This window comes from Telmatherina bonti, assembly GCF_933228915.1.
Source record: "Telmatherina bonti genome assembly, chromosome: 17".
Taxonomy (NCBI): domain Eukaryota; kingdom Metazoa; phylum Chordata; class Actinopteri; order Atheriniformes; family Telmatherinidae; genus Telmatherina; species Telmatherina bonti.
Window position 1 is genome coordinate 15,239,645 of NC_136615.1, and position 17,162 is coordinate 15,256,806.

General features: G+C 38.6%; 1 protein-coding gene across 1 annotated transcript; it reads left to right on the forward strand.

Annotated features, from left to right (window-relative positions):
- Positions 1 to 1,248: 1,248 nt before the first annotated feature.
- On the forward strand, positions 1,249 to 15,267 carry ntrk2b (neurotrophic tyrosine kinase, receptor, type 2b; the record flags this gene model as incomplete). Its single annotated transcript, XM_079256084.1, has 16 exons — positions 1,249 to 1,445; positions 3,230 to 3,304; positions 3,376 to 3,447; positions 3,547 to 3,615; positions 3,710 to 3,861; positions 4,037 to 4,173; positions 5,015 to 5,153; positions 5,595 to 5,909; positions 6,275 to 6,309; positions 6,465 to 6,564; positions 9,937 to 10,125; positions 10,583 to 10,713; positions 10,854 to 11,026; positions 11,468 to 11,708; positions 13,073 to 13,231; positions 15,082 to 15,267. The coding sequence occupies 16 exons, from the start codon at positions 1,249 to 1,251 to the stop codon at positions 15,265 to 15,267; spliced, it is 2,370 nt and encodes a 789-aa protein (XP_079112210.1).
- Between the last annotated feature and the right edge of the window lie 1,895 nt (positions 15,268 to 17,162).

Below are 17,162 nucleotides of genomic sequence, written 5' to 3' on the forward strand. Positions count from 1 at the left end.
GATTGAAATGCAGACAAGCTATTTGCTCAGTTTGTACATTTAAAGATTAAATAAAGATACTGCCATGAAAGTATGTAGGTTCTTCCAAGACAAAAGTAACACTAAAAAATACTTTAGGATCTATTTCTATGTAATAAGTCTATATCAGGGTTAATTCTGAAAAGTCTTAACTCAGACATGCTTCGATCTACTTATATATTTTTACATTTCTGTAATAACCTGTGCCAGAAATAAAACAAAATGTAGTTCATTCAGCAAACACTTTTATGCTCCCATATCTTATATCTTTCATTGCTCAGAGACTGGAGTGAGACCTATTTGAAGTTTGCAGACATAGTGTAGGTAATTATTTTTCATAGATGCACCCCATCTTGTGCGTCACCCGTACGTCACACCAGGCCTAATGGGCAACCGTACAACAGCCTTGCATGGCTTCAGAGTTACCACAACACAAGAGTTTACATTTATTTGACCCACGTTTCCCCCGCTTAGTGGGCAAACTATAGTTATAAAACAGCAGCAGCTATGTGTTGTGGCTTTCTTGGATCATCAAATGTTAATTCCCCAACAAATTCTCTTGAAAACATCTGGTCTGGCACATCACCATCGCAACCATCTTTCCTATATAGTCCCAGTGATGGCTGGGAGATGCGCTTGTCCTCGGTGATAATCGATAGTCGGATGCAGGTAGCCTTCCCCCTTACACACGCAGCATCACCACGCATCCTTACTCTGCTGTGCAGTTTTCCTCCCCATCACCACACACACACATGAGAAATCGCTCGTGAGGGGCCCTGCCTATTGATCTCTAAACATCTGGAACACCTCACATTTGTTTGACAAGACAGAAGGGAGCATTCTGTGGCTGCTGATCGGGGAGAGAGACAGCTTCAGCAGCACCAGGACGGAGCACTTGACACCTTGCTTCGCGGCATCGATATGCAGTAGTGTGATAGCAGCTCTGCGGAGACGGCAAGGCCAGTCCATGGCATCTTGATATTAAAACCGTGGGCTCTGCGCATTCCTCACCAACAGCATCCTTTTTTTTTTTCTTTTTTTTTTTTACTCTTTTTTCTTTTTCTTATCTTTTTTTTTTTTTTTTTTTGCCACCCCTTTTCTCTTCTCCCGGAGTCGACAGGATTAACTTGGCCAGGATAAAGGCGGCGAGTGAGGACATCTTAACAATAATTCAATTTGACCAGATTCTTTTCGAAAGGGGGGGATTCGTGGGATATCATTGGAGCTGAGATGGACTCCAGCGCGGGGGAATATGGCATGGCTCGCTTTGGATTGTTTTTGCTTTTGATGTGGCTGTGGAGATACAGCGATGCTTGCCCCGAATCCTGCACTTGCAGCATCTCAAGGATTGTTTGTATTGATTCTGAACCAGGGATCGAGGATTTCCCTGTCCTCACGTTAGATGACATGGAAAACATCACCGATATGTAAGTGCATGGACATGATCGTGCAGCCAACGTTAACTTGACAGGGTGCAGAGAGCTCCCTTTTCTGAATCGTGAGGTTTGCAGCGATGCCAAACACTTAGGGTTATATCTATCATGATCATTATGATGATATCAACATGAACAGGAATGTTAATTACAGTGGGCCGAATAATATAATTCCCACGTGCATTAAGCAGCCGCACATCTCTCTCTCTCTCTCTCTTTTATGTCAAACAAAATCTGTATTTTTTTTAAATTCTTATTACCTGTACGGTTTGTCAGATTATGGAGCCTTGTATGTGTGCGTACGTGTGAGTGTGTAGCGTGGAGAAGATAGTGTTTGCGTGCGTGTACGTGCGTGCAATAGTGGGAGAGTGCGCGTCAAGCTTATTTGGATTAGTGTGTTTTCCTTTACAAAACAGCTTCAGAGGTAGTGGTGGAGTAAATGCTCAGGCCCAATGCAGCATCGGGAGTGTTGATTCGGGTTTTTTTTTGTTGTTTTTTTTGGAGGGGGGCGGCAGCGGTGTGAAATACACCCCAACATTTCCAAATGGCCACACACAGTTGGCTGGTTACACACGACATCACATCAGTTGTGTGCACAGCCGGGCAATAGGCTACCGACAGTTATGTCCCCTTATCTGCGTCAGTGTGTAGGCCTGTGTTGGAGTGTGTGCCTCTTACAACCTTGCACAACAACTGCATGGCACCTAGTGGAGAATGTGGGGAGACTGGTGTGTGTTTTTTTTTTTGAGGCAGACCGGCTTGAGCTATCCTGAATGTGACTTAAAAAGACAGCTGTGGCGACTTGATGTGTTCGTTTAGCAAATATGGAAAAAGTCATGCAGCAGCCACCAGTTTGCAAAATGTCGTCAGGTTGGGTTTTTTTTTTGTTTGTTTGTTTTTTGTTTTTTTTTATTGTTTGGAAGAAAAAGTGCAGTTTTGACTTATAGATTCAGTAGCTATCATCCTTAAAGCACGACAGAATATTGAGTTAGAGCATGGGATTGCCTTGCTTTGCTTTTTGAAAGCAAACTATGAATTTACAAAGCCAAACGCCAGACAAAACTGTTGATAATAGTTCAAACAATCCATGTAAACACAAGTATTTCAGTATGAAATACAAACTTTAAGCTCAAGCTATTCATGGCTATCGTCACTGTTTATATCTTAAAATTCTGTATTCTACTTACCCTTATATCTCACACACAAACTTCTAATTGATTTGATACATTTCCATTAAAATAATGATCTGCAAACCATTACTAATGTGAAGATAAAATCGTAGGTTACACTTCAGAGAAACAGAACATTTTTTTTAAGTTTTGTTTGTTTTTAAATAAATTAAGTTCCCTTTTTCAAGTTATCACTGTTATTTGATATCACGTGTGGGTGTAAAACACTTGTGGAAGTAATAATTTTATAAAAACCAAAGACTTGTGCCTTTACAAAACAACAAAATGCCAGTTCTCTTTGCTGGCTTATAAACAATAGATGGAACTTGCTTTTGTAACTTTGTGATTAACTTTGAAAACAGTTTAAAAATCAGCTGACCATGTCAAAAAGTTAATAAATCAAATGAATGTCCCAGATGAAACCAGTATCTTAGAGTATAACTTCCACAAATTTCTTTCTCTGGTGTGCAGCGTTGTGTGTAACAGTGGAAACTGGATTCATGAACTGCTTGAATATCCACCAGCATTGAACTTTGCATTAAATCAACAGATAATGTCCCTTTGAAATAAGCATCATAACAGGTCTTCCTTTTACATTTCCTTTCACAGATATATTGCTAATCAAAGCAGACTGTTTGACATCAGCGACAGCAGTCTGAGGCACTACATAAACCTCAGAAACCTGTAAGTACCACTCAGAATGTGTCTGTATATCACATAGATTTAAAGTAACGCTGCGTTTTAATGTCCAACAGAACAGTGACAAAGACAAAGTTGACGTCCATATCGCCAGATGCTTTTTATAACAACACAAGACTTCAATATGTGTAAGCAGCATCTTTCAGTATCTTCAGCTATTTCAACATGAGTTGCCTTATTTGGATTCTCACATTTTTTGCCCCCCACCCACCCACCCTCCTCTTTAGAAATCTCAGAGACAATAACCTGTCAACACTGTCATGGAGAACATTTCAGAACTTTAACGTTGCATATCCGTAAGTAATGGATGCACATAAAGCTGTCATTGTAGCCCTCTGTTTGAGCAGCTTCCTTTATGCAACGTGTTTCTGTTTTCTTTTTAATCACAAGGCTTCTTCTGTCCGGAAACCCCCTGACTTGTGTTTGTGAGAATTTGTGGGTCAAATTGAGGCTCCAAGAAGAAATAGACGGGCCAGAGCTCACATGTACTGATGACAGAGGGCTGACAAAGGACTTTGCCACTCTCAGTCCACCAGACTGCTGTAATGTGAAACCAAGTTCTACTAAGAATATCTAAGCTTCTCACACTGAGCAGGATTGTTTGATTTGAAAGATGGAAAGTTGAAACAATAATGGAAAGAAAGCTAGAAAAAGTCAATGTATGCCACGTTTTGTTTACAATCTCATTTAGTTGTACTGTTTGCATGCCACTTGCAGTAGTTCCTAACGTAGAGGTCATCCCCAAAACTGTGACTGAGATGGAGGGGGGCAGTGTCACAGCAGTGTGTACCGCCTCTGGCTCCCCTAAACCTGTGATCCAGTGGAACCTTTATATGCTCTCAACCCCCGTAGAGGTGAGCAGTTTACCTTGCAGCTCCTCTCATATCTTTGCTCCAACACTGTGCTTCTAAGTTATTTACAACTAAATGATGCGACCAGGAGTTTACGTTTCCAAAATCTTCTCTAAGATCCATTGGCATGTGAGCTACAGGGTAACTGAATTAGTAACTTATTTATTGAGGGACAAACACTTTACCTCTTAGGCAGCATTTAATCTCAGTTATTACCACTCCAACAGGTACTGAAGATCAAGGTGTCAAATATCTATATTTGCATTGCTCATCTGTTAGTGAACACACTCTATCTCTTATTAGAGTGAACTTGATTGGAAACCAGGGGGGTTGCTGTACTTGCTAATTAAATTTTCTCACATTGAAGTGTAAAAATGTTAACTAAATAACACCTGTTTTATGGGATCCACCAGTACCAATAAAAAGATAAATAGAATATAATAATATGACAAGCTTAAAAAAGGACTTGGAGCCTTACAGTCTGAAAAACTTTGAATAAAAAAAAAAAAAAAATTTAAATTGGAATTTAAAAACTTGGTAACTGACAGGAAGCATTTCCTAATGCTGAGGTGATCTACATGCCATCACTTTATCTGTAAGTAATGCTGGACACTTTGTTCCAGCGTAGTTTACTGTTATCATGCATGTGTTTCGGATCAACATAAAACCAATGCAACAGACAGAACTGTACAAAGCAAGACAAGTTTATTTATATAGCACCTTTCATGTACAAGAAAATTCAAAGTGCTTTATATGAAACATTAAAAGCACAACAGATGGTGTTAAAAAAAAAAAAAAAAACCCAACTATATAACTGTATAACTCGACAATGATGTGTTTACAGACAGATACTTCGGATACGGATCCAAAGAGCACCCTCACACTGTCGGGCCTATCTACTGAGGATAATGGCAGGGTGATCATATGCAGTGCCGAGAACATGGTCGGTCAGACCGAGGCCACCCTTCAGCTCAACATTCTCTGTAAGGACTTCAGTTATGTAATAGAAATTATACTTACATGGATAAGTTTAATTTGTCTAATTGCCCATGCAATGAGCTTTTAAATGCTTTCTTCTAGACCATGTTTTTCCTGTGGAAGCAGAAGGCTCCTCAGTTTGTTATCATTAGTGTCTCTTGGCAAATCTTATTGACTTTCCATGTTTCCTGCCCATAACTCTTCCTACTGTAAAGGTCCTCATGCCTTGCCATATATACTCGTTTAACACCACCTTCTCCTCTTCTACATTTTCCTGCTGTCAGACTTTAAACTGTTCTGTTATCAATCTAACATCTCCTCTCCTCCTTTCCACATATTTCTATTTTTTAAACCCATTGCTGTTGCTTTTCCTACTGGCTTTACTCCTAGTGTTTATTTCCTCTCATCCCGTGATTACTCTTCCTCTACTGTTGCCTTCGTGTCAGTTGCCCCCACCATCTCGCAGCTGCTGCCTCCAGAGCGAGACCACCACTGGTGCATTCCATTCACCGTGACAGGGAACCCCAAGCCTGAGCTGCACTGGTATCACAAGAATATGCTGCTCCAGGAACAAAACTACACTTGCACCAAAATCCATGAATCCACTAAGAATGAGGACCACGGTTGCCTGCAGCTGGTCAACCCCACACACATTCATAATGGCGAATACAAGCTGGTGGCAAAGAATAAATACGGTCAGGCCGAGAAGACGGTTTCAGCCCAGTTTATTGATCCACCTGCCTTCAACCACTCAGGTCAGTGTGTCACCTCATTACAAAGGTTTATTAATAGTAAAATTCAAGTAATTTCTGAGTTAATCTTTACAGCAGCTAATGTCTTTTTTTTTTTTCTTGTTTCTTTTTTATAGAGGACTTTGAATACTGTAAGTAAAATTGAAGTTTTATAACATTAAATGTCGTTATATTAGTAGTTGTCACAATAGAGCTCAAACTAACTGATGTTTGTTTGTCTTCCATACTTTGGCCTGTCCAGATGGTAGGTGTTTGAAATCTTACCGAACTCAGACTCAAGCTACATAGAATTGCATTAATATTTTAAAAATAACAAACTGGATTACTTTTACATTTTTATCTAAACGTTGTAATGCGGGTTTTCTTTTTTCCAGATACACCGATCCCTCCAGTGGATGACAGTGTCGCAGTAAGTCATTCTAGTCATTAATTACCATAAAGCTGAAGCCCTTATGACACTTCATAATAAATGTTTTTATTATAATTTCTTGTCTTGTGATGTATTTCTGTACCCAATTAATACCTTGTTTATTTCTTTTTTGTGTTTTTTTATTTGCTTGTCAGGTGTATGTGGTCGTGGGAATTGCCGGAATCGCCATGATGGGCTGTGTTCTGATGGCAATCATCCTGAAATATGGAAGAAACACAAACTTTGGTATTAAAGGTGAAATACTTTTTCTTGAATTGATAAACTGTCATTTAAGAGATATAAATGTTTGCACTCATTTACCCAAAAGAGATAAATGCACACTGCTTGGTGTGTTTCTACTTCAAACTCAGGTTTCCAGTCTTTATGCTAAGTTGAATAATTAGGATTATTAATCAAAATAAAGATTATTTTGCCATAAATGCATTGAACCAAAAAGGTGTTTATGCAGACAAATTCAAATGACTGCATGCTGATTAAGCTGGGTGAAATGAAATGCCATTTCCTCGGTTTCTCTCACAAAATTGTGAAGAAATTTGAAGTGTCTGAGTGGCTCCTGCTGAGAGACAACTGAAACTACACTAAAATGACTTTCTGTACTCCTAACCAAAAAGACTGTTTATGAAGCACACGTTATTTATTTAAGAGATATTTGTTACTGAAAAAGATAATTCTCTGAGATAAAATTTTCACTTCATCTAGATGCGAACTAATGAGTTCAGTAAATTTATCATCAAGTGTATTTCAGTGTTTCATAAAGTTTCATGTGGTTTGAATCTTCTGATCTAACCCTTGGCATGAAGGTGAATAAAAAGTTTTGTTTCTTTTTTAATGTCTAAACAACAAACAGCACATTCAAAAGAAGACAGTAAGACTCACAGTAAGATAATAAATGTACCAGACATCAGACATACCCACCACCTATGGCAAAAAAGTGAAAAAAAATGCCTTTAAAGTCCAACAATTTGTATTTTTTGGAAAAAAAAAAATTAACCCAATTAATATATAATCAGGAGTCACCATCAATAATGGGTTTTTAGCATAATATGTTATTTAGCGGGATACATTAATATGACAGCATTTTTTAATTGTGCATTGGCAGAGGAAAACAAAAGATCTAATTTTATTCAATATTCAGACAGATGCATTTCAAGAAAGCTTTCTAATGTAATATAATGTGCTGTGCACAGCGGTATAAGATTACATTCAACCTTGAATCCTCCCTTTAGCACTTCCTTCTTATCTGTGCTCCTGTTACTCCTCTGCACTCTGTGACTCCTCTGATTGTGATGGCAAGCCACATATGGCAACATCCACATCCCCACTTCATTGCTTTACATTCACTACTACAAACATGTATACACACCACTCAATCAATTATTGCTTTGATAAGCTATTTTGTTTTTCTCACACCTTCCAAAGTTAATATAAAGTGTCCACATATCAACAGTACAAGGTCAAATTTGGTTTATGCTGTAGTAACAGTTGTTTATTTCTCTTTGAGTTACCTGGGACTTGGTTTATCCTTCTTGGTGCAGCTAAGCATGTGGCTAATGGCTGAGAACTTTAACATACTGCTGTCAGCCTCCTTGGACTGAACCACATGCTGCACTTTTGCAGGGGTGTTTGGTGTTTCTCTGTTTTTGAATGGTTTAAAATGTTGCAGCCATTTGATTTCTCCCCTTTGTGTTAATAATGGTTTAGCTAAACCAGTATTTAAGTTAACTTTTGTGTCTTATTAGCTTGTTTTGTTTGTCTGTTAGGTTCATTTGTTGGCGTTTTGTTGAGCCCTAACTTTGTGTGGATTTATGTTGTGTTGACCTCTTATAGACCTGCTCAGCTTAACCTTTTGTTTGGCAATATTTATTTGATACTTGGGAGTTATTGGGGAATTTGTGGCAGTAGTGGTCAGCATTCACACTTTTTTCTACTTTTTCTACTGGCTGACAAAGTTTTGATGAAACAATGAATATAATGTTGCTATTACAGCAGCACTGGCTAAACAAACCAAGAACTCCTTCAGAGATCCTGAATACCTCGCCTGATTTCAAAGAGGAATTAGGAAACACCTCCCGTGAAGCCAAAAAAGACCCGGCACGGCAAGACCAGACAAGATAGGCAGGAGAAACTCCATTGGTCAACTGTGAAGACGCCAACAAACACCAAACCAATGTTGCCCTATTGACTTGTTTATGCCATATGACTTAGCTAATCCTAAAAAAAGTTATATTTTTAATTGCTTTACAGACGTCAAAGGAAAAGGACCTAAGAACTCAGTGGGACTTTGATGGAAAGAAGTATTTTCTGCAAAAATGACATTGACTTTTGTCAGCACGGGTCATTGTTGAAGCGATGGTACCCCGAATGAAATTCTGTCCTCACTTGGAGTGTTTTATTCCTTGGTTTGCCAAGGTTTTCACAAGACCACAGTTTATATTAAATGCCAGGGGTGTGCAGGATGGTGCCTAATTCAATCTCCTCAGTACCAGAGAACATAGAAATACCTGGGCCATTACATTGGGAACAGGGTTATTAAGCAGCAAGTCAACAAAAACCAGGCCATAGTGTTGCTATAGCGTTGAAAGCAGCTAAGGTCCATCCTTTAGACATGGCCTGTTTTTACCACTGCTTCATTCCACAGTTCTCTGCCAGAGCAAATCTCCTCACAGAACTGACTTGTTCTCGCTTCCCCAATCACATTTAATGGACGGAGGAGGCAATGGCAGCTTGACATCTAACAGTAATTAAGTAGTCTAAACTTTAATATAGCACCTAATTTATAGACTAACGCGATCTAGAACACAATCCAGTAGCGTGCATCAGCTGGAATTTGTTTCTTCAAGAGCTTCACTATGTTTTAGGGAAGAAGGAGGCATACGTGATAACGTGAGCTCTAGACTCCCTCTGCTGTCTACTGGTAAGGGAATTTACCTGGTAAACTGATCACGAGGCACTTCAGTGGCAGAACAAGATGAAAGACTCAAATGGGCGCATCACTCGTTATCAGCAATGTTGATCTGGAGTTCAAACATCTCAACCCTGCAAAGTCAGTTTTGATTTTTTATATTCATATTTGTGTCTTTCTCTTTAAGTTACTTGGAACTTGTCTGTCATCATTGGTATAGCAAAAATCATGACCAATATATGAGGAATGTAATATATTAAATTAGCCTCAGTGAACTAAACCACAAGTTGCACTATCATAGGGGTGTTTCAAGTTTATTCTGTTTTATTTTAAATTTCACAGCCATTTTGTTTAGCCTTTTGTGTCATTTAGCATTGTATTTAGCTAAACCAGTATTTAAATTCCCCTTGTGTGTCTTTTTAGATAGGTCACTTTATCTGTTTTCATTCATTTGTTTGAGTTTTGTCTAATATAATATGTTGCCCTCTTTCTCCTTAATTTAACGTATGGTTTCGCAGAATTTTTTTTAAAACATTTTGAGCTAAATTAAAAACCTCATTCTGAATGACAAACACCTCTTATGACCGTGTTGCATATCTTTTTGGTCCCCGACAATGACCAACACCTCACACATCTCCGTTTGTGTGCATCTCTCCTCCTTCTCTTCTCTGATCATCTTCTCCACCTCCTCTGTGGCTCCCCAGCCTCCTCCTCAGTCATCAGTAATGACGACGACTCTGCCAGTCCTCTTCATCACGTCTCCAATGGCAACAACACCCCGTCGTCCTCGGAGATGGGTCCAGACGCAGTGATCATTGGGATGACAAAGATTCCTGTCATTGAGAACCCACAGTACTTCCGTAACTCCGGCAGCATGCTGAAATCTGACACATGTGAGTTACCGCTTCACTCAAGAAACGGCGGGTAACCTAGGCCTTTTCTGATAAATCCATGCAGGGATTGCTGCTTGGTGCTATATTTAATGTCTGCATCCTGCTGCATTGTGATACTGACTCCTACCCAGGGGCCCGACCGGCGAGTTAGGGTATAGATGTTGAGAAATGTAAACTTAATCGAATAGTGGATTTTTTTATTTATTATAATAATTCATGTCAGATGAAAAAGCATATTCATTCATTCATTCATTCATTATCCTAACCGCTTAGTGCGATGAAGGGTGAAAAACCATCTAAACAAGTAGAAATATAAAGCTGAAATAACATGATATGTTTAGGTATTTAGGTGACACATTCTGACTTCTGTAAATATTTTCCATTAAAAAATTCCAACTAAATAATTAAGTTTCACACATGACGTTAAAAATGATTTGACTTGTTTTTGTCTCCAAAGTTGTCCAGCACATCAAGAGACACAACATTGTGCTGAAGCGGGAGCTGGGAGAAGGAGCCTTTGGGAAGGTGTTTCTTGCTGAGTGCTATGACCTGGTACCAGACCAGGAGAAGATCCATGTGGCGGTCAAGGTACAGATCGGCTTGCCTCTCGCTCAAGCAATCAATACACCTGTCATGCAGTTAGGGAATTCTATTGATTAGATGTGCATTCTTGTAGATAATACTCCTCAGTTTGTGTGCCTGGTCTTTGTGTCTTTGCCCTCCATCAGACTCTGAAGGAGGCCAGTGAGAGTGGCCGGGCAGACTTCTACAGAGAGGCCGAGCTTCTCACCAACCTCCAACATGAACACATTGTCACCTTCTATGGAGTGTGTGTAGAGAGTGACCCACTCATCATGGTGTTTGAATACATGAAACATGGTGACCTCAACAAGTTTCTCAGGTGGGATTATTCTGACAAGAAAATGCAAAAGAAATCTGCCTGAAAATATGTTTTGATTAGAAAAGTGCTAACACCATCTTTAGAAGTTTTTCAATTCAGACAACAAAATCTTGTTTTGTCTAACTGCTCAACTTAAATGTATAAAAGACAAGTTATGGTTTATGAAAGCAAAGAACAACTCAAAGCTCATCACCTTTAAGTCACCAGGAAGGCAGCAGACTCCACAAAGCCACAACAGTTCGACACATTAGCTTTAGAAGCAACTGTGACACGTATCTTGACAAAACTATCTAAATATGTAGCTACAAATGAGTGAGAAGACCTGTTTAAATCAATAATGATTAGACTCACTTGTAACTCCCATTATAAACACAAAGTACATTAAGAACAGCTCATCAGTACTGAAATGTGACTTTTGGTGACTGTGGTTTCTGGTTGCAGGTCTCATGGTCCTGATGCAGTTCTCATGGCAGACGGTCAGCACAGTGTCCTGGTGGAGCTCACTCAATCCCAGATGCTGCACATTGCCCAACAGATTGCTGCTGGCATGGTCTACCTGGCCTCCCAGCACTTTGTCCACAGAGACTTGGCAACACGGAACTGCCTGGTAGGAGAAAACCTGCTGGTCAAGATAGGAGACTTTGGCATGTCCAGAGATGTTTACAGTACAGACTACTACAGAGTAAGTATTTTACATTAATTTCCCAGCATATGTGTATGTACTATAAGTTAATGTTCCTCATTTTTCTTTCTTTTCTCATTTTAACCACCTTTGAGGATAAAATAAATGTATAGCAATAGAAATATCCATTTTAATGGATACAGAATAAGTGTGTTTATTTGTAAAAACTTTTACACGCATTTTCTATATTTTGTTTGAATTTTTACATTTTCCTTTTTTTTTCTGGGTAAGCCCTTAATCCTTTCCCTAATCTAAAATAAATGGCATTATATGAAACCACAAAGTACCCCTGAGGGACTGAAAATGAAAGCCAGCTTAGATTGTAATATTATACTATATGTGGATTAAACAGAAGAAAAATATATACAGAAGCAGATGGATTCCCATTATTCCTTCAAATATTGTGTATTAGACCAGCTTGAATCCCACAGTGCCCTCTGCTGGAGTCAGAAATCTAAAGTCCATACAAAAATACAAAACATTTCATCACACCGAAGCCTTAAATAAAGTGACCTTTGATTCTAAGGTCGCTTTAAACAGATCCTATCACCAATTTCTGGAGTCAGACATTTTCATCAAATGGGCAACAACTGAAAGAACACAGTATCAAATGAGAAGCTGTTTTGTGGTAATGCTCCTCTCATCTCACAAATCAAATCATCTTTAGCAGTAGCTGAGATCAAACAACTGGGTGAACAGCTTTTTACGCTGGAATTTTTACATTTCCGTAACATTATTGATCTGCCAGTAATAAAGGCCATTAAGAGATGTGTTGCGGATACTGTGGAAAAATCCAAGTACGCTAGTGGTGATGTGGTTTTATGTTCGTCACATTAACAAGAGCGAAGGAGGGCGTCACAAGAAGCACCTCTCATAGTTTACCAGTAATGGCCAGATGAAGCTTCTTAAAGTACTGAAGCTTTCCTGTCAACTGTGTTGAAAAATGGTTCAAATTTTGAGTCTTGAAAGATAGCACAATATATATTGGCTAGATGGGTTGTATGGTGGTGTAGGGGTAGGGGTCTCTTCACATTTGGGGCATTTCTGTATGGAATTTGAATGTTCTCCCACAGTGTGTTTGGGTTGTTTGGGCATATTGGTATTTCTAAATCCATCCTAGGAACAAGTGTGAGCATGAGTGGTTATACTTCTCTGTGTTGGCTCTGTGATGGACTGGCAACCTGTCCAGGGAGTGTCCTTCTGTGTCTGGCTCAGTAACTGCTGGGATAGGCTCCAATGGTCTTGCAAAGAAAAAGAAAATATAAATAAATAAATAAATGGATGGATGGATGGATATAAAACCAGCACCCATAACCTGTCGGTTGACCATTTGCTCAGGGATGCTGTTTTCTCCATCTCTGCAGGTGGGCGGTCACACGATGCTGCCTATTCGCTGGATGCCCCCAGAGAGCATCATGTACCGGAGATTCACAACAGAAAGTGACGTGTGGAGCCTTGGGGTGGTGCTCTGGGAGATTTTCACCTATGGCAAGCAGCCCTGGTACCAGCTTTCCAACAATGAGGTCAGTCACACAAGGTTTCTACCTGTTAGATGGTTTAATATATTTTTTTCAGATTTAATTTTGATTTAGATGTTAAAACACTTTGCTAAGGGCTGAAAATCTGGAACAACTTTATCTCACAATCTAAACACAGCATAGTAGCCACTATGGGCTGCAGTATGAGGAGAGTAGCAGGCACTGTTTAAAAAAACATAAATAGCAAAGTGAAAGTTTTTAAAGCTCGACAGCTGATGCTCCTATAATGTTTCTAAAAGTTTAAGTGACCGAACCTCATAAAAGCACAATACTAAATTGCTTGAGATGCACTGCAGTATTTATTTATCCCATCAAAATCAATGTAATGTTGATAATTGAACCATGTTAATAATAATAATAATAATAATAATAATAATAATAAAAAACCAAACATAGTTCACAGTTTTTGCGTCTCAAGCCCATGGTAACATTTTGACTTAAAAAAAAATTAAGCAGCACTGGTTTTAAAATGGTCCCTATACTAGTGAGGAGCTTCTCTCACAATGTACACCAATAAAATGACAGTTGACATAAATTAGGTAGCATATTAAATTATAGTTTGGCAACGAGATGTTAAAAATAGGGTAATTGTTTGCTAATAAAGCTTTAATAGTCAGGGAAGATAATGTAATTACCGGCATAAAAAGTGAATACATCTGGGTAATATTAAACTGCATTAGTGTAGTAATATTTCATTAATAACATGGTAAATTCTAAACAAGCGGATGTTTATATTGCTTTAATATATGGATAAGAAACAGGTGACATTAATGTGGTGAAAACATAATAATGTAATTTAGGATGCTATTTTTATATTTCAGGTTGCAATCATTCAACTATTGGCATGAATTTATCATTTAATTTCACTAAAATGATCCCTTATTGTCGGGCATTCTGTTGTTTTATGATTAATTTGCATAAATTGGATGTTTATCGCTCAAACTTGTTTTCTGAAAGAACATCTGGTACTTTCAGGGTAAAACCTGTAACTCGGTGCGACTAAGTGATGAAGTACCTGTTTCAGGTACTGCAATAAACCAAAGATGCATAAGTGTAAAAGTAACTAAAAAAATTGCAATTGTGTGAAATTTTTATTTATGTCCATTAGTCTTTTGTGTGTGTGTGTTGTACAGTACATTGTGGGAGAAGTTTGTTCTTTGAAAGCATCTCCTTACGAGCAAAAGGATTTAAATGAAAAGGGTGTCAGGAATTACACTACAATGCCTGCCTGCTCTTGCCTGTTTATAAACATAAAACTTTTCTAAAATTTTACTGGCAAGGCAGATTTGAGTTCAGGGGTAAAGACCTGCCTTCGGTATATATTCTATCCTCACCTTTATTAGCAGGATTGTTGCTGAATCATCAGGATGAGTTACAACGTGATTTCTGCAGAGCTGGTCTGTAATGATGAGCTGTTAACCTTCAAATCGTGCTTTTGATTCCTGTGCAACAGAAGGACGTTGCTTGCTTGCCTTTGGTTCATTCATTCATTCATCATCCTCAACCGCTTCGTCTGGTGAAGGATTGTAAGGGCTTGCCTTTTATACTATCAGGAAAATAATTAGCAACTTTTTCGAAGAAAATAAAAATATTTATATGACGAGCAAAGTGTAAACTCGGCTGCCATTTTTTTTACACGCCTTCAGCTTTTTCAGAGGAAAATGAACCAAGTTTGCAGTGCTTGACAGTTATATGGCTTGTAGTTGCTACAATGAGGAAGGATTTTAAATCAATTTACTGAATTAAAATCACAGGTGTTGATTGTATTAAAAAAAAAAAAAGAAAAAAAAAAAAAGAAAATATATGAATGCGTATTTTCCCACTGTCTTCCACAGGTGATTGAATGCATCACGCAGGGCCGAGTGCTACAGCGACCTCGTACCTGTCCTAAAGAAGTGTATGACCTGATGCTGGGCTGCTGGCAGAGGGAGCCATACATGAGGCTGAACATCAAGGAGATCCACAGCATGCTCCAGAGCCTTGCCAAGGCCTCTCCTGTGTACCTAGACATACTGGGCTGATGCACCAGCATCCGTGTATGTATGTTTGCGTGGCATGTGTGTTTGTATGTGGACGTTTGTGTTTGACAGCACATTGTGAGGCAAAGTGAGTGGAACAGGAAGTGATGGCTGGATGACAGCATCTGTGTACAGATTCGAGTTATAAACGTGACTGTAAATGCTAACCGTCCATGTCCTCATTACATCGAGACAAGCCTTAAATTTGGACTTTTGCTTTTTTTCTTCTTTATTTGTGGATTTTTCTGAAGCATGTTTCACAAAAGGAAACCAAAATACATACAGAGTTATGTAACTTTACCCAAACCTTTAACACTCCAGACTTAAAAAGAAACGAATAGATGTCTCATTCTGCCAGCAGTCATCATCATCGTCTTGATTTCCATATTTGCTGGGATTACATAAAGGGAAATAAACATGCCACTCCTTGACAGACAGCTTGTGGACATATCTATGTAGATAGAGCTTTTCCATATCTTTTCTTAAAAAAAAACAAAAAAACAAAACTAAGAGGTCATTTGCTTTATTTTGTGAATAATATATTCGCATTAATTATACAAAGTCCTTGATACAGTAAGTGGAAATGTTTTAAAAGTTGTTGCAGAACTACTCCTCCAATCTACCTTTCATTCGTTGGACTTATCTAAAGCACACAGATCGGAGACTCTGCAACAGAGGTCACTTTTGTTTCCCATTTCTTTCTCACTCACCAGCAACGTTATCAAGCAAATCTCTGTTGTTCAGTGGCTCATATCTGTAAGTGATGTGGTTATGTATGTATCTTCAGAGGTAGTTTTCAGACACTGTGGGGGCTGGTGAGACTGAGTTCATAGTGTAGACTGATAAGGCATTTAAGTGCAGTTTACTGCGCACTCACTGAGAGTTTCAGTGGTTTTCTTTTGTATCCCTTGCATTAGAAAAGTGTACTTTTAGGCTATGAGGCTGCAGTAAAAAGAAAAAAAAAAAAAAAAAAAAAAGGCAAATAAAGAGTCTAACTACTCTTGACACAACACAGGAGTGCTTTCATCTCAACTTGCTGTCCCTGGCAGCCTGGTGGCAACTGATATAGCAGTGGTGAAGCACATTTGCAAGGGCAGTAAAAGGGTTAAAATGTACTCTTGTAATGTTTTCCTGAGATTTAAAAAAAAAAAAAAAAAAAAGCAAAAAAAAAGAGTAAAAGGTTTAAAACAATGTGTTCAAGTGTATGGACGTCTGTGTTAATCTTAGGAAAAAGAGCAGCAATCCCTCATTCTATACAAATCATCCTGTTTTTCTACATGAAGGTGTACAGCAGTGAGACAATAAGTTACGTTTGTCGAGTGCACTTTGTAGCGTTTCGTAACTTCCAAATGCACAACCTGAGCAGCTGTGCTCATCCTTCCATCTTGATCCTCAGCTCTACCTAAAAACATCCACCTGGCTGCTTTAAAGCAAGTCCAAACTTATACAAAATGTCCCAGATGAAAACAACAGTTTTTTGTGTCCCTCTATGTTTTTATACAGTGTTCTGTATAATAGTCATGTGTCCGCTGTACATAAACTGCTGTCCATGCTGTACAGTTCTGATATTTGTCTATATGAATAGTAGGCTATGTTTAATAGTATAATCTGTTTAAAGCAGGTATCATGTCAAAACTGTGTGACATCTATTGCAGACAATGTGTTATGGGCCACTGGCAATACATACTACATGTAAATACGGTTTTATTTGTGAGACGTTCTATGATTTCTTTGTGCTCGTTCATGATACCAGTGAGAACACAATCTTCTTCTGGCAACCTTTGATCTGCTAAGGACTTTAAATCAAGTGTGTTTTTCTCTGAAAAAGAAGGGGAAAAAAAGAAAAAAAAGAAGAAGAAGAAAAAAAAAAAGGAAACCTCTTTCCTCTCCACCGTGAT